This window comes from Letharia columbiana, assembly GCF_014066305.1.
Source record: "Letharia columbiana isolate WasteWater2 chromosome Unknown Sc0000012_s0, whole genome shotgun sequence".
NCBI classification, from domain to species: Eukaryota; Fungi; Ascomycota; class Lecanoromycetes; order Lecanorales; family Parmeliaceae; genus Letharia; species Letharia columbiana.
Window position 1 is genome coordinate 485393 of NW_023501050.1, and position 17286 is coordinate 502678.

Below are 17286 nucleotides of genomic sequence, written 5' to 3' on the forward strand. Positions count from 1 at the left end.
TACTTTTAGAGATTATAGAGTAGTCGAGAATAAGAGACTTTATTATATATATCTAAAACGTCTAATAGTAATATTATAGCTACTTTATTAGAGTTTCAAATCTAATATATTCTTTTTAGAAGATAATAAATATCGTATTTATATAATCGTAATCTATGGTCTTCTATATATATAATCGATAGAAGTCTATATATCTTTATAAGATACGCTATTCTTCTAGTAAGAATAAATTTTATTATCTTTTCTATAGTATTAAGTAAAGCTATTAATCGATATTCTTTAGAAATCGAGTAATTCTTACTTAACTTCGAAAGAATAATTATTATTAATATTCTAAAGTGCTCTAAATAATAGCTATTCGTTATATATATATTAAATATTCTATATAGATAAGAGAGTAACGACTTTAGAATTTCTTTAAGAATTAGATTAAGAATCGCGTCTTCTCTTAGTACTCTCTTCAACGATGTCTACATTATAATCTTTCTTATCTTATTTATAATAATTATATCTATTAGATAAACTTATAAATACGCTATATTAATGCTAATATTATCTAACTCCGCCTATATCGATAGTAAAAAGAATATTCTTATAAGAAGATCTGCCTTCGAGTCTAATTCGTTATATTTTTATTTATCTTTATTAAATAGCGGAGAAAGATATATCTATATTATAAGTTATTTTCTAACTTACTTAATCTTTTCTATATTATTTATAACGATTCATACGCCTCTACTATAAACTCTCTAAACGTCTTTCTAATAATTCTCTTAATTAGATTATTTTTGAAGTTTTTAACGACTTTATACTTATTCTATACTTTCTTTAAGAGCGTTATTCTTTAGCTTCTTTTTAGCAATTTATAATATCTTTATACTTTCTTATATTCTAATATAAATTTCGATCTAGACTATAGCGATAATCTAATAATCGAAGTAGATTTCTCTATAGCCGCTTAAATAGAGTTAATAATAATTACTACTTAATAATCGATATTATTATTAATAAGATTTTCATTATTTTCTTAGAGATTAATTAGATACTCTTTCGATATTATAACTTAAACGAGTATCTCTCTTAGAACCTCGATATCTAGTTTATTAAAGTTTCGACGTATTATTAATACTAACTTTATTACGACTAGCTTAAACTTTATAAAAATTAAGAGATAATTAAATTCGCTTTCGAAATTATTTTTAATATTATAGTTAATAATATTTGCTATTAGTACTAAAGTAGCGAATAGTAGATCTATTATTATTTAATAGTTTTCTTTATATATTATCATTTCTATTAATAATGCTTATTTTATAGCGAATTCTTTTACTATAAGTATTAGTTCTTCTACTCTCTTATCGATACGAGTATTTAATCCTCTCTATATCGTATAGTGAAGATTAAAGTTATCTAATATAATTTATTCGTTATCTTTAGACTTCGTAAGCGTCTTATATAATTCGTTAAGTTCGTTTATTTATTAATTATCGAGATTATAGATATTATATATATATATAATTCTATTATTTTCGAATTTAATATTAAGAGTATAGAGGTTTAGTAAATAATATAATAAATATTATTACTTTAATAATATTCTCTTATTAATATAAAAGTATATTTATATATTATTATAATAGAAGTAGATTAAGTTAAATCTATTCTTTAGAGAATAATATGATATATTTATATTAGTATTTCTCTAGAGCTTCTAAATTACTACTATATCGATATTATAGATCTTTTTATTATTAAAGAGTTCTACTATAATTATTTTAGATTTTCTTATATTATATTATAGTATTAATAGCTAATTAAAGTATACTATTATTTCTCGATATTATTATTAATATTGCTTACTCGCTCCGCCTAATCTATAGAGTTTATATTCTTTTTCTAAGTATTCTTCTTTTCTTAATTATCGATAAATCGAATATATCTCTTTTTATTCCTATTAACGAGAACCGCAATTCTCTTATTATTACTCTTTTAATTTAAAGGTTATCTATTATTCTCGAGATTATTAATTTTCTTTATCGCTATATTATTCTTATATTATTTAACTTTATCTATTACTTTAAAGAGCGATTTATTTCTAGACGAGGCTCTTATTAATAATATAAAAGTATATCTTCTTTTACTCGACTAAAGATTCGATATAGTAGTTCTTTTAAGGTTCGGTACTCTGATTCCTTCTCTACTAATTATTCTATCTCTATCTACTAGTCTATCACGCGTAGATATTAGCCTTAAAAAAAATTCCTCATTTCACCTATAATTAAATATATTCTAAAAGTAATTACTTAATTAATCGCTTATTTAATAGCTAGTTAATACCTTCTTTATTATTATAAATCGTAAAAAAGTTTATTATCTCGCTATTCTTATTCTCGCTATCTTTCTCTTCTTTACTATATATACCTTATTCTAAACCTTATATAGTCTCTTATAAATTAGATATTTATAAGTATCGACCGTATAATCTTTATAATAATACTTCTCTAAGTATTTCCTATATATTAAGTAATTCTTTTTAGAGTATATAGTCGATAGATAATTATATTTCTAGTATACGAAGTATTACTTCAATCTATACTACTTATTATAGACGTAATAATTACATAGTTTTAAATCGATAACTAGATCTTCTTCTAGTACTTTATTTTCTTTCTCTAGAGATATTAATTCGATAATTAATAAACTCTTATTATAACTCTCTTTATTTATATCGAATTAGTCTAGTTATACTATATCGAGACTTAGCGTATTAATATTTTTATTCTAAACCCTTTTAATTGCCGTAGCTATGTCTTTAATATTAAATATATTAATTCTTACTCTATAAAGTAGAAGATTATATATTTTAATAATTACTCTTATATTATTACTTATCTTTAAAGTTTAATTCTTACTTTTTCTTAGTTTATTCGCCTTCTTCTTATTTATAGTTATAATATATATATCGTTACTCGCTAGCCTTCTAGCTATTCTAATAGATTTTCTTATAATATTTATACTCTTTATATATTTATTAACTATCGTAATTATCTCGCTTAATATCTTTCTCTCTAATATTTTACTTACTATCTTATCTTATAGCTTTATAATAATCTTATTTAACTTATTATATAATACTTAATCTTATTTCGATATTACTAATAATATAATAAAGATTTCTTCGATAATAGAGAAGAATATTAAGAATCGATCTAGTACGCTAGCGTAGCTAATTATTAATATATTACTTTCTAGACTAATTATCTAATACTTAATATATATAATCTTTTTCTTTATATTACTATCTCGATTACTTAAGTTAATAACTAGTTTATATACTTCGTCTAAAACTATTTAGATTTTAAGTTTATTATTCATCTTTTCTATAAATACTACCGCCGCTCTAAGAATAATAACTATTTTATCTATTAATAATTTCTAATCTTCGTCTATTATTTTTAATATAATATTTATTAACAACTTTAATATAAATGCGTACTTCTTAAAATTATAGCTATTATAATTTCATTAAGATTAACTAGTCTTATTCGACATAATTATAGAGATATAGATATTCCCTAAAGCCAATTAAAGAGATACTAGCCTTACTGAGTGCTTTGAATATATATATCTACTTTCTATAGCTCAATAATATAGCATAAGCGTTGTGCGAAAGTCTCCTTTACGATCCTTGTTGTAGGAGAGCAACAGCGTTTCCGGGTTACAGCTCGGCAGGGGTGAAAAAAAGTTCGGCAGGGGTGAAGCTTCGGCATATACTTACTTCACCTCAAATAAACTCATAGCATATACTAAACGTATGCGTTTCACCCGAGATAAACTCGGGCCGAGTTTAAAATAATAACGGTACTTTAGAGGGGGGTAAAGGCATATACTAGATATATACCTCAACCGCCTATCCTGCACGTCCCCCGCCGCGAAGACCTCCGTGATCTACTAATTATATAATAAAACTGTACTGGAAGTAAAGCGCGTAATAGATTCCGAAACTATTAAGGCCGGGAGGTCGTAAATAAGGATTTAAGAAATCAGCATTATACGATAGAAGATAAAAGCGAAGCATATACTAAGTATATGCTTTCATTATATTACCTCGCGCGAGCCAATATTGCTAGACTAAATTTAATTTTCTTCACCCTCCGATGAAGGTGCTGGCATATGCTAAGTGTATCCCTTTCACCCCGGACCAGGTGCATATACTTAGCATCTACTCACCCCTGCCGAACTTTTTTCACCCCTGCACCCCTGCCGAGCTGTAAGCCCCAGCGTTTCAACTGTCATTTCCAAACAGAGGGCGGCCCGAAGGTTTAGCGTATTCAATACCGTGGCAAATGCTTGGCACCAGGAATTCAAAGATGTGAATTATCAACTGAACAACTACAATTTGCATTGTAAAAGTTCTCTATACATAAAATCCTTTCTGTTAAAACCAAAAAATTTATGAAAAAATAATTAACTTACAGATTTGTAAAATATATTAGAATCGTCCTGATGCCAAGCATTTGCATCCATTTTGAATACGCTAAGTTCGCCGACGGGCACTGCAGAACCTCCTATCATGTTCCCGTGAAGAAAACGGCGCCAGCAGATCGCAGAGAATGAGGCTCATTGTCTAATTACTAGATATGCTAACATCAAAATCATAATTGGTTAAGATACTGCTTGAGGAATATCACCAATGATACCCCAGCCATGTTGGCTTGAAGCCAGGGACTGCTAGGTGTGGCAGCACCTTTCTGTGCCCGGTGATGGACACCGCGACATGTCGTCGGATCTACAGAAAGAATTTGGATACCCTGAGGTGAATCCATGGCGCGGAGCTGCAAGTCAAAGCCCCGCAAATAAGGCCTCTGCGGATGAAGATGATTTTGGGGATTTTGAAGACCCAGAGAATGAGGAGAATGTCACACATACACCTCGAAATTCTTCACCGCCGTACCATACTGTCAGCTATCCCGTGGGTTCAGAATGGAGTGGAACGCAACGGTTATCAATGGACCAAGAATATTTGCAATCGTTTATTCATTCATCCACAACGGAGGTTCGAGAAGTCCCGAGCAACCACGATGACTGGGGAGACTTTTCTCAGCAGTCAGTCATGTTTGATGCCGATGTGGAAGCTACAAGGCAAAAGAAAGAGACAGACCGGACGTTTGTCGATCAACGTAGACGACTTGAGGCGCCTACGAATATCCAGCTTCATCCAAAGACTAGTACAAAAGCATTTACTCCTCCATCTCCGATCCCCGCTATAACCGGGGCGAATGTTAGCCAACGGTCACAGGGGTCTGGGAAAGCTCGACACCAGTCCTCGACAGATGATTCCAAGCGCCGAGTCGAAACAACAAAAGCAACAAATCTTGAACATCCGACCATTGATGACGAACCATGGGTTGACTTCGAAGCAGCGGAAGCAGCAAAGTCTGGGCCGAAACCCTCAAATGGTCCAATTTCGCGTAGTTTCGGAGCAACAGAAGCCTCGAACCTTGGGCCTCCACCCTCAAACATCCCACCACCGTCCATTCTTCTCTCCGTCATCGCAACAATTTTTGGGTCTCTGGCCACAGATCTGAAAAAATCCACATCATATCAGCCTTTAGATCAGCCTAGCACACTCTCACAGCTCCGCGCCTTGTTATCCACTATGCGAGCAGCAGCTCGCATCCTCGCCGGTCGCAAGCTCCGCTGGAAACGTGATAATCTGCTTTCCCAAAGCATGAAGATTGGACCGGCCCACTCTGGCAAAGCAGGCGGCATGAAGCTCGCCGGTGTGGACAAGGCTGAAAGCCGGCGCGAAGATCAAGAAGCTGCCGAAGCGCTGCAGGTTTGGAAGCAGCAGGCTGGGCCGTTGAGGTCTATGATTGCCACCGCGAACGGCCAAATGTCGGAGATTGAGCGCTTCAAGATCCCTGAGATCGCGGACAACATGCTTATCCGACAAGGGAAACCTAGCGAGGGGATAGTGACTGCGCCCAAATGTTGCTTCCTGTGTGGCATCAAGAGAGACGAGAGAGTAGTAAAGGTAGATTTTGATGTGGAGGATAGTTTCGGAGAGTGGTGGGTAGAGCATTGGGGCCATTTTGACTGTGTCGCCTTTTGGGAGAACCACAAGGCTTTTCTACAACAGCGTTGACTTGACCGTATCTTCGCTACCACCACTGTCATGCGGGCGAGCATCAGTCCTCCCAGTTGCTACAGCAATCTAATCCTCGGTAATCACCACCACAAGCGAAATATTGGACGAATTTCCATGCTCAGACATGGACGGGTTGCAAATGTGAGTGATTTCATCATTTGGGCGACCCTCGAATAAAAATTCCATCAAACACGGCAAATGGTGTATACCTTGTCTATCAGTTCGATTCACGTGCCGGCCTGCGGATGGATCAAAGAATTCGACTCTCAGTCTTCCAGCAAGGCATGTGAGAAATTGATCGCAAATGAGCTTGCATAAGCCCAAAGTCGGAGACCGGCCTCGCCGAGGAACTTAGGGGAACGTATAGTGAAAGGTATTTCGAATATTAGATCTATGCAAGGAGATGTGGATGATGGAAAGGAGAGAAAGGGGATTGCTAGTGCTGAATGAGCTCAAGTCTACCTTACTCACAAGGCCAGGTTAGCCTTTCTACTCTCAATTCCGGAAAGACTATAAATGCTCCATAAAAGAGGCTCCTGCGGAGAAGAAGTTATGTTGTACTCTCCGAATCAATCCTTTTCCCAGACCTGAAGCCCTGCAACTGTGCACACTGTCCTCATGTCTGCCTCAAGAAGTCATCGTCGATGTGGCAGATCTATCCCTCCGATCCCTGTGGTGTTCCAAGGGACGTCACGCCGGATCTGTGCAAAGCTGCAAGGTATTGAATGTGATATTCTAACTATAAACAGGCAACAAGCCTTGGTGCAGTGCGTGAATCCACACTTCAACTCGATCATCATTAAACAACGCCCAACCAAGGAGTAGGTAGGCTCTGCCGCAGTCTAGGTATACTCTCGTCATAGTAGATTGTATATACCTTTGAAACAAATGAATACCCAATCCGATGCCTTACACAAGGAGACCCTCACTGGACACCGACCTCGGGTGCTGAATCCTTCTCCCCTGCCACCGGCTTACCCTTCCTCTTGCTCTTCTTCTCTCCGCCGACAACATCCCTCTCCACATCCCCCAGAGTCTCGTTTTCCTTTACGGGTATACCTTCGAAATTCTTCACCCTCTTGCCCTCCTGAAAAGACATCAATCCTCCCAGTCCGGCAACGATACACGCTAATGCCACGAACGTTCCCGTGCTCCAACTCGGTCGCTTGTACCTGTTGAACCCCCACATAAAGCCGGAAAGCACGCCTTGGAGGAAAGTGTTGAGCACGAATGCCCAGATCACATAGTCGAGTTTCCACATGCGGGTGGCAGGTGCACGGATGCCGGTCAGAGGGACGTCGGGGATTTTGGAAGGTGGTAGTGGGACCGCGGGGTTGTTCGCTGGATCGTCGACGGGGGCGTCAGGATCAATGGGGAGGTTCTCGCTCCCTGCAAGACGGAACCAGCCTCTGTTGATGCCGGCCAGTCTACGCAGCGCAGATTGGTCGTGGCGGAGACGAAATTTCATTAGATAGTAGAAGTCGCGGAAGCGCCAGGGAATGAGACCGAAGCCTGTGACGCAGAAAAGAGCATTGAGGATTTGAGAGTCGATTTCGATCCAGATACGGCGGGGGCTGTTGATGTTGTTGCACTCTTTCTTGCCATGTGATCCAGGTGGGTAGCACATGAATTCTTGACCCCCGCCAATCAGCAGTAAGAATAGCATACCACCCCAGGCTACAACATTTAGGCCGTATAGGACGATGAGGAAACCGAGTGGTGTGATAGTGAATTTCCAGAAGGCTTTGAGGCCGATTTTTGTGGCTTCACCCCAGGTGTGTTTGGGGGGGAATTTGTAGCCATTAGGATAGACGCCGTCGGCGTTGGGCCCTGGCTCTTTGGAAGTTGATGAGGAGGATGAGGGACAAGCAGTGCCAGTGGTGATTGTGGTCAGCTTCTCGCCTTTCTCGCCGGTCACGGACACCGGTTCACCCGCGGGATCTTGAAACTTCTTCGGCAGGCGTTTGGTACTGTCTCGTTCATCAAGTGGGTCAACATCTTCATCGTCGTCGTCGGGAATAGCGTACGGATCAGCAGAACTCTTCGATTGAGCAGCCTTTCCGGAAATGGTCGTCTTTGATTTCGGGACGTAGGATTGGTTATCGATTTTGCCTCGCCCAATGAACTTCGAAAATGGATCATCATCATCATCATCGTCTGTGGCGGTGGGTCTCTGAGGACCCTTCATTTTTTGTGTAGTGGTACCGTGGCTAGATGCTGTCCCTTCATGGACAGTGGGAGAGATCGGACTACCCTCGTCTGCCGCCTCCGTATGTGCGTCCAATGGGTTTGTATTTGTCTGCTGTTTTTGCAAACTCCCAGGCGTCTGCGCTGAATTCGATCTGGACAACCGCCTTATACTTTCTTCACTGACTGTACTATTCCTCCGTTGCATTTCTCGATCCCATCCATCATGGGAAAAACTTCCACTTCGAATCTCTCCTGGCGTTGGTGCTTGTGCGAGAGCATTACCGGTGGCTTGCCACATACCAACCGGTGGGCTTGACTCTAGGAACCTGAGCGAAGCGCTTCTTACTCTGCCTGAGCTAGCAGTCGAGGATCTATTCCTTGTCGTTGAATCGTCCATGCCTTCGAGGGCGGACAAGGGAGTTTGAGGCGTAGGCGAATTTGCCCCATAATCTCTCGCCATCGTTGAAGTGAGATCAGAGCTCGCCATCACTGTAGTGCGATCGCAGCGGCCCTAGGGATACCCTTCTGGTATTGACTGCAGCTGGTGGTGTTCTGTAGATCTGGAGTTGTTAGACGAGGGACATTGTTGAGATGGGATCCGGGTCTCGGCGGTAGCAGAATTAAAAGCTTAATTTGCGACGCTCAGTCACTTTGTCTCACAGAGTCTCAACTCCAAACAGTGGTTTTGATGGAATAAATGCAGTATTGAAGAGCAATGGACAAAGACGTGTGAATTGTAGAACTTCTCAGAGTCAACAGAAGTGGATCCCTATAACATTTCGCAAATTAGCCTGGACCCTGCATTGAGGCTCAGCCCTGATTGGCTACAGGTCTTCACCAAGGTTTAGCCGTTGTACCATTAAATCTTTTAATAAACTTTAAATATGAATAATTTTATTATATTAAATATATATTTGAACCTTTTGTATAACTATTATATTTTCGACATAATTATATTCATATATACTCTTCTTACTTTATATATTATTTATCCCGTTTAATTCCTTTTCTTCCTTTGTTCTTTAATTTTACTGTACTATACCTTATGTATATTTATTTTATTTAGGTTTGCTTTTCCAAGCTCATTTTTCTATTTTAAATATTTCTAAAATATACTACCTTTATTTGAATTTTTTCAAAATACGGGTTATTTACGAGGACGGGTGCTATCTCAACAATGACCCCGCTGTTGTTGGGAGTAAGGTATTTAGTTCGTATTAGGTTCGATTTCTAATGGCGCTGGTACAATGGTGTTGCGGTGCTTTTTATCTTCTCCCGCTTGACTCGACAAATCAATTGGTCCCGTTTAATAATTCAGCTGCGAGCTTAACAAAGTATTTCTGCTCCACACAAACATGCTGGGGCTACATTGAATCTCCATGACGGCGGTCATGCCTCCACCTTCCGCCCTCACCTCCTTCATCTCCTCCCACTCCCCTCCATCCCCTCACTCCCCTCACCACTACAACCTCGCCCTCCAAATCCTCCACAACCTCCAATATCAGCATTCGTGGACGTCCCTCCGTATCCATACGCACTCGCATCTCACCAATGTGTCGCTCCCACGGCCGCTGATATCGGGAATGCCTCCGAAGAGGATATATGTACATCCCGATCAGCAGCTGGAAGAGCTGAAGGCTGGAGTGAAGGATGACGAGGTCGAGGTAGAGAGGGAGTGGGTGCTGCCGACGCACCTGCAGGAGAAGTGGTCACTGAGGAGGTTTGCGGAGGTTGTTGATGCGGTTGGGGAGGAACCGTCTGAGGATCATGGAGGGCAGATAACCGAAGAGGCGAAGGGAAAGAGGAGGGGTGGGAAGAGAGTACTGTTGGCTACGTTGGGTGATGACAGCACTGTTGTGTACTATATCGTGCATGATGGGATTGTGAAACCTAGACAGAATTGATACCTCATGAAGCAAGAACAGATGAAGAAAGCTCCTGACAGTACATGGTTTTGCTCCGCATGTAAGACATGTTGGGATTTGAAGAAGCTTCGGAAGGCTAAAACTGTGGAAGATATGGTACTGGTGGCGCCGAAAGTTTAGATCTGAAGGCCACACTTCAAAGAAGATACTGCTCTTGTGGTATATCCTGCCGAACGCCAGCTCCTCAAATCGGCTTCAAGTCAGACTTCTTCCACCCTCCACCACCGAATCTCTCCCCAAACCAGGCGCTTTTCCACTGAGAGTCTCGCAGCCTTACACACCATCAACGTCTCCCACCCATAGGAATGCTGCGCCGGTCAGGGTCGCTGCTAGACCCCAGACACTCGACCACCCTGCAGCACCCAAGAGTTCTGCACCTTCCAGAGACCCGTATGTTTGGAGCATGGTGTGCACTCCGCCGACGGTAACCAGTGTGGCAGTCCTCTTGATTAGCGTTCTCGCCCTATGTGAATACCCCCAGAGATTGTACACAATGGTATCTCCAAGTGTAGCAGTCTCTGGATTGAACGCCGCTGTTTCTTTGTCGTATTTGTCAGCTTTCGCAGCTGTAGCCGGCGTGAAGAGGAACACCTTTGCTGCAAAGCCAGTCGGCAGGAACGATAGGATGAGCCATGGAAAGTTCGGGCTGTACGCTGCAGAAATGTCGCGCATGCCGTCAAAATGGGTCACGAGATACACCGGCAGCCAGGTGCCATAGCTGCCAAAGACGACCACGGTGTAAATGCCTGCTGCGAGAAGGCTCGTGTATACCTGAACCCCGGTGTCGTTAATCACTGAACGGTTCGCGGCGACACCTTTGGGAGTCTTGATGCTGTGAATGCTGGAGGAGACTTTGAGACTGTAAAACGGGACGTAGGCTGCCAAGGTATCAATGGCGATGCAGTAAGCTGAGGTCGTCGGCCTGATCAGGTAGAAGGTCGAGAGGAAATAGTGATATGGCACGTGCGTGAGGAAAGTCAGAGCAGCGAAGTCAGTACCTATAGGGCCACAATTAAATTTGGGTCGCCATCATAGAATGCCGGATCCATACTATCGAAGCCTCCGTACCACCCAACAGCCAGCTCAGTAGCCTTCCAACCGAGTAATCCAGCTATTTCCCACCAGTTGTCGCGGCTCCTGCTGACAGTGGCGAGATCGCCGCTGGTGAAGGGCGAGACGAGAGAATAGAGTAGGGAGGAGATTGTCAGGCTGAGGACCAGGAGAAGAGGAAAGCGAACTCGAGGAGGGAGCTTGGAAGTTGCCGCAGGGGATGCAGCTGGTATGGTAGCTGGTGGTTTTGAAGGGCGTCTCCGGCGATCGCTTTGTACTGTCCTTGCCATGCTTCTAGATGCTGGTGAACTTGGGAGAAGGTGAAGGGGTGAAGATTGAAATGAAACAGAAATAACGATCATGCGAAAGGAGATTTCGCGTCTTTTGTTATGACGTGAAGCGAGAAGCTGATTGGCTCAAATGTGCCAAGAGAACGTTTCCGGCCAACTTTCTAAAAGTCACTACCACCCGAGCCACCATGACCAAGCTCACTAATGGCTTCGATGGGTAAATACATTCAATGACTCACTCGATTGACATTGTACGTAGTTGGAGGATTTGACCCCAGGTATGACTTGGCCGATGTGATCTTTACTTCTTGGCTGCATTCCTTTCACTTTGGCAGAATCTAGATCTCTGCGAGATGGCATATGCCATGTCTTCTTGCTTTCGTTCAGACATTCTTAATCGCTACAGCCAACAAAACACAATATTCTATTCATTCCTTGGGCTCAATGGGACACGTTCGCCCACAAAGATCTCCTTCTGTCTGCGTTCAAAGCGTTATGCTGGCGGGATTGGCGGACCCACGCCCGGGCAGATCCAGCTGCAGGGGGAAGATGCCAACGAAAGTACGCAGACTGAGCGAAGGAAGACCCGACTCACCTGGAGCCCAACGCTTTTCAAGATGTTTGAAAGCGCAGCCACAACATTAGCCTCAATCCTCGTACTGGGGCTGGCAGGGTATGGCTATCATCGGGTATGTAAATCCTTGAAGCTAAACGTTTCCATGTCGGACTACTTTTCGACCTGCAAACCATGATTCTCGAGCAAAAGCCTGTTGATGCCTATTCGAGCTGTCCCATCATTTGGGTCTTTGACTTCGAGAGGGGATGCTGACCCCGAAATGTTCGCAGTACTATAAATACCTGGTTCTAAAAAAGATGACGAAAGCATTTGAACCGGGCGATCCAGTTCTCGAACTAGCCGCTCTAGGAAGGGGAGTTCCTAGTACAGTGCTGGAAGAAGACGACCAGCCGTGGATACGAAAGGTCGAGCAACTCAAAATAGACCAGGTATGTATGTTCGGGAGTAACATCTTCGTAATGCGTACCATTGTCTGGCTCGTAAGCCATGTTCCGGGAGCATAAGTTTCCCTCTTGGTCTTGAGGCTCGTGCAACGGCTCGGACCTTTACCTTGAAGGTGTAATACTGACTCCTAAAATTTACTGTAGATTGTCAGTGGTACACACCGCGGACATTATCATCTCATCATTGGCGAGAAAGGCACAGGGAAGTCATCGATGCTACTAGATGCCATGCAGAAAGTGGGTGGGGAGGGCATCTCTATGTTTGAAGCGCATGCAGACCTTGAAATCTTTCGTATACGACTCGGTAAAGCCCTTGACTACGAATTTCACGAGGATTACATTGGCAGCCTTTTTAGCATCAAAGGCCCCCGAGAGGGAAATACAGCTTTGCTCGACATCGAACGAGCTTTCAATAAGCTGGAAAAAGTTGCTTTGAGGCGTCGTGAAATTGTTGGAAAACCTTTAGTGCTCATCATCAACAGTACTCACTTGTTACGGGATGACGAGGATGGTCGTGATCTTCTGGAGCTTATCCAGCAACGTGCCGAGCAGTGGGCCGCCAGCAACCTGGTCACCGTGGTCTTCAACAGCGATGACTACTGGGTTTACGAGCGCCTTAAGCAATACTCCACGCGAATGGATGTCCTTCCTGTGCTTGATTTGCCAAAAGACCAAGCTGTGTCCGCCTTGAGACAGTATCGTGTGAGAAATTTCAAGGAAGAACCCTCGACGCAGGTTCTTGAGGAGATCTTCAACCGAGTTGGTGGGCGGCTGACTTTCCTTAACCGTGTTGCGAAATCGGTGGACATGCTCGAGACTTGTGATCACATTTGTGGAACAGAGAAGACCTGGTTCCTGAACAAGTGTTGGATCTTAGGCGAAGACATGGATGACGATGTAATGGATCAACAAAAATACGCGGCAGCAGCTATGTTGTTGGCCAAAGCTCTTGTCGACCAGGAGAAAGAGATACTCGGCAAAGGGACCAACCATCCAGGTCAGGGCCAACTGCTACCGCAATTACCGCTGCACAAAGCCAGGGAGATCATGACAAGAGCAGATTTCATCCGGAGCTACGACCATATCAACATATTCACCATCGATGCGCAAGCCATGGTCCGAGCTGACTCTGTTCCTATGCAGAGGGCTTTTCGTCAGATCTGCAGCGAGCCTGGATTTGGGGAACATTTGCAAGCTACGCTCGACCGGATCTCTGCTATTGAGAGCTTAGGAAGGACACGAGAGCTTGTAGCCAAGGACTTGATCGCAGGGCAATACAAGATCAGTGGAAGATCAGATCGAGGAGAGGGTATTACTGTGGAGATTCCGCCAGCATGAGAGTCAAAGGAATGATCCCACTTACCGGAAATGACACCCCAAATAATCCCGAAAGAAATAGCCGGAGACTAAGGCACCAGGCAGGCTATTCAACGTAAATGACACTTGCAACGATTCAGACCCCGAAATTGCTGAAGGTTAACGGCAAGAGAAGGAACATCTGCAATCGAAGCTCTTCACAGGGCTCACCGTTCCAAAAAAGTGGCCAATTGTCCAGGTGCGGTTCTTTGCTCGTATACAAAGTAACTCATGCCAGCGACCCAAAATGCCGAGGCCTTCTGACGGTGACGACCATTTCTCACCACTCAGCAACAATGACAAGTTAGACAATCCATAATAAAGATCTTATTTTCGCGAAGGCTGGATTCGTTTCATGGCTGTTGCCAAACCGGTCGTCCCGCCTGGTCGTTTCCAGGAGAAATCTACCTACGACTTTCGAAAACTAAGATGCTTCATTTCCTAACCGAGGTCTCTCGCACAAGATGACACAAGATTGTGGGTCTTTCAAGGGTGTGCTAAGGTCTTCTGGAGGCCCTCCAATTTGTGCGCTTCTCACCATCCGCTACCTGAGCATTCCGATCAATTGATTCTTTCTTGTGAGCAGACATTGTCCGTGTCTCAGAATGGCTGTCTGCCATGGTGCATCCGACCAAAGAGATCATGGAAAGCTGGCCAGCACCCAACTTCGTCGATCCCGTGACAAGAGGCCCCGGGCTCACAGTCGTGAACATTATTTTCATAATACTTGTATTCGTCGTTGTGGGATTGAGATACTACACGCGCCTGCGGATCACAAGAAGCTTTGGTCTCGAAGACTGGGTAATTGGCATTTCTCTGGTAAACAGCCGAGATTTTGATGCCATTTCCCTTTTAACGTGCTCCACTAGGTGCCCACGTTCGCCTTAACATGCGTTGTCCTAGTCGCTGATAACAATTTCGGCTGGAATCGACACTTTGGGATTTACATTCATCAAAAGGCCCCCCTGGATATAAGCTCTGTTTGGCAGCGCAGATACTGTTCTTCTGGGCGGCAACGTTGAACAAAATGTCTCTTCTGGCCTTTTACAAGCGGCTCACAGGCCTGTCACCCCTTTGTGGTATAGATGGTGTATAGTACTGGGTTTGGCTTTCCATACAGCAATGCTTCTCGCTTACTTTATTGTGGCTGTCAGTGCATGCAAGTAAGTCAATCTCGGAAATGTGGCCAGCTGCAAAGCTACTTGTCGAGTTTATTGACACAAGTTTTAGGCCATTATCAGCCTTCTGGATTCCTTGAGCAACGTACTCCCACACTTGCATCAACGAAGGCGTTTATATGCTGTCCTTCAGCATCATTACCCTCTTTTCAGATTTCTTACTCCTTCTGATGCCTATCCCCATTGTCTGGACCCTTCAACTATCTCTGAAACAGCGCATAGCCGTCCTTACGCTTTTCGCGATAGGCTTCATCGTGTGTATAGCGGGCATTGTGCAGGCAGTATATGTGAATGAGGCGCTTGTAAAGAGCTATGATGAGACGTGGGTTGGGTGGCCACTTTGGATTACAAGTGCTATCGAGGTGGATTTGGGGATTGTGCGTACCATTATGTGTTATTCTTTGGGCAAGAGATCGCTAACAGATCTCAGTTGTGTGTCTCGATTTCGGCCACTCGTCCCCTGCTTGCCATCTATCTACCACAACTCCTTGAATCACAGCGTCCATTAACTAGGGCATTGAAAGAAGTCTATGATTCGAATGAGTTGTCAGACGCATCGCCTCATCCGGCGAACCTACACATCCCAGAGAAAGAGATACCAGGGTACTCCTCTAATGTGCACCAACCGACTGCCAGAGATCTTGAGCGTGGGGTAAATACTGGGCACGACGATGAGGATAAAGTCACGTTGGGAATTCATTGAACGAAAGAATGCAAGATTGTTGCTCCCACCTTGAAAGAACCAGCCAACCCAATAGACTATCTGACGGGTCGCTTTTTCATGAGTGATACTCAGCGTGGGTTGATTCGTTATCCTTGCCTAGTTACCATATTCTCAATTTCCATATACAAAAAAGAACAAAGCGACAAAGCTCCAGGAAAGTACGCTGCTCAAATTGCGCCTCCTCATTTGTTCATCGAATTCTAATCCCTTGTCACTTGCTCTTACTTTTCAAAGACCATTGTTTGGATACCGAATTTGTTCAAGACTCATTGTAAGTCCAATTCCATCACCAACATGCCGTCCTGCGAAGTTTAGATGGCAGTGAAGGTCGACGGCCTCAGACGCGAGCTGGCCTCGCGCGATCAACCCAGGGAGGGACTCAAAAAGGATGTTACTCTCCGACCAGACAGTTCCGACCATGTTTACGCTTTGCGTCCTTTGCGGTTGCCTCATCCCACTAGCGCTCTTACGTCCGTGACCAGCACTGATGAAGTCATGCTTGGGAAGATAACGGGTTACAACGTACCAGCCGTCGACGTCAGAAGTAGTGGTCCCAAGCGGTCATCACCATCTTGTATCAACTCGTCTTCCCCATCCAGTCATGATCAACCACGGCGAAAAGGACCGGCGGATTAGAAGCTTGGCCCGGATCTCAACTTAAACTACCCCAACCACTACAAAATGCTCATCGTACCGAAAGACGCCTCCGACAGTACTATCTCGATAGCGTACAAACTGAAAACCAGCAGATGGCAGAATGAGAACGTTGCAAACAACAGTGTAAGTGAAGAGATTCCGGTAGTGGCGGGTTATATCACGCTCAAAGCAATGGCTCGGAAGCAGAAAATTCGCATTCACGATTACAATACCATGTATGCTCAGCCAGGTCTCTATGAGTAAGTCAAGGTTGTCCAGGCACTTTCACTATGCCAGGCTAGAATCCTTCACAGGTACAACGTCCACGAACTGCTAGCATGCGAGTCTCCGCGAATCCTGGTGCAATTTCTGAACCAGCACCTCGCATCTTCTGCTGTTTCCGAGAACCTCGTCGGTCCTTCAGGCATTCTGGACGTAGCAGCCGGCAAGGGTATCGTCGGCGCGGAGCTCCGGAAGCAGCTCACAGGCAAGCCTGGAATCCGAAGTCTCATCGATACCAATCTTCTAGAAATGAGCCTCGTCAGCTGCATTAAGGGATCGACCAAACGTCTACGACGATTTTGTGGCCGCTGATTTGACTCAACCACGGGAATCGGGATGTAGTGGTCGTTTGTGCCGCTTTGGGTCCCGGAGATGGTGACTTGCCGCTCGAGGCCGTCGATAGAGCCATTGCTCTATTGCAGGAGGGTGAATCGCTTGCGTTTACTGTCAATGCGGGGAGTCACAGAGCTGGTAGCTCGCCTCG

The 17286-nt window shown here is 43.2% G+C and overlaps 7 protein-coding genes across 7 annotated transcripts; 5 read left to right on the plus strand and 2 right to left on the minus strand.

The window, feature by feature from the left end:
* Window positions 1–4777: 4777 nt before the first annotated feature.
* Window positions 4778–6148, plus strand: HO173_004691 (uncharacterized protein; the record flags this gene model as incomplete). The annotated part of the gene is made up of 1 exon (XM_037306613.1): window positions 4778–6148. The coding sequence occupies one exon, from the start codon at window positions 4778–4780 to the stop codon at window positions 6146–6148; it is 1371 nt and encodes a 456-aa protein (XP_037166551.1).
* Window positions 6149–7076: 928 nt separating this feature from the next.
* HO173_004692 (uncharacterized protein) lies at window positions 7077–8801 on the minus strand (the record flags this gene model as incomplete). Its single annotated transcript, XM_037306614.1, has 1 exon — window positions 7077–8801. One exon carries the CDS (start codon window positions 8799–8801, stop codon window positions 7077–7079), a length of 1725 nt encoding a protein of 574 aa, XP_037166552.1.
* A 931-nt stretch (window positions 8802–9732) lies between these two features.
* On the plus strand, window positions 9733–10245 carry HO173_004693 (uncharacterized protein; the record flags this gene model as incomplete). Its single annotated transcript, XM_037306615.1, has 1 exon — window positions 9733–10245. One exon carries the CDS (start codon window positions 9733–9735, stop codon window positions 10243–10245), a length of 513 nt encoding a protein of 170 aa, XP_037166553.1.
* A 294-nt stretch (window positions 10246–10539) lies between these two features.
* HO173_004694 (uncharacterized protein) lies at window positions 10540–11606 on the minus strand (the record flags this gene model as incomplete). Its single annotated transcript, XM_037306616.1, has 2 exons — window positions 10540–11264; window positions 11318–11606. The coding sequence occupies 2 exons, from the start codon at window positions 11604–11606 to the stop codon at window positions 10540–10542; spliced, it is 1014 nt and encodes a 337-aa protein (XP_037166554.1).
* A 365-nt stretch (window positions 11607–11971) lies between these two features.
* HO173_004695 (uncharacterized protein) lies at window positions 11972–13964 on the plus strand (the record flags this gene model as incomplete). The annotated part of the gene is made up of 3 exons (XM_037306617.1): window positions 11972–12295; window positions 12453–12611; window positions 12771–13964. 3 exons carry the CDS (start codon window positions 11972–11974, stop codon window positions 13962–13964), a joined length of 1677 nt encoding a protein of 558 aa, XP_037166555.1.
* Window positions 13965–14446: 482 nt separating this feature from the next.
* HO173_004696 (uncharacterized protein) lies at window positions 14447–15863 on the plus strand (the record flags this gene model as incomplete). Its single annotated transcript, XM_037306618.1, has 3 exons — window positions 14447–14507; window positions 14569–14801; window positions 15591–15863. The coding sequence occupies 3 exons, from the start codon at window positions 14447–14449 to the stop codon at window positions 15861–15863; spliced, it is 567 nt and encodes a 188-aa protein (XP_037166556.1).
* A 702-nt stretch (window positions 15864–16565) lies between these two features.
* Window positions 16566–17114, plus strand: HO173_004697 (uncharacterized protein; the record flags this gene model as incomplete). Its single annotated transcript, XM_037306619.1, has 2 exons — window positions 16566–16780; window positions 16835–17114. 2 exons carry the CDS (start codon window positions 16566–16568, stop codon window positions 17112–17114), a joined length of 495 nt encoding a protein of 164 aa, XP_037166557.1.
* Window positions 17115–17286: the final 172 nt, after the last annotated feature.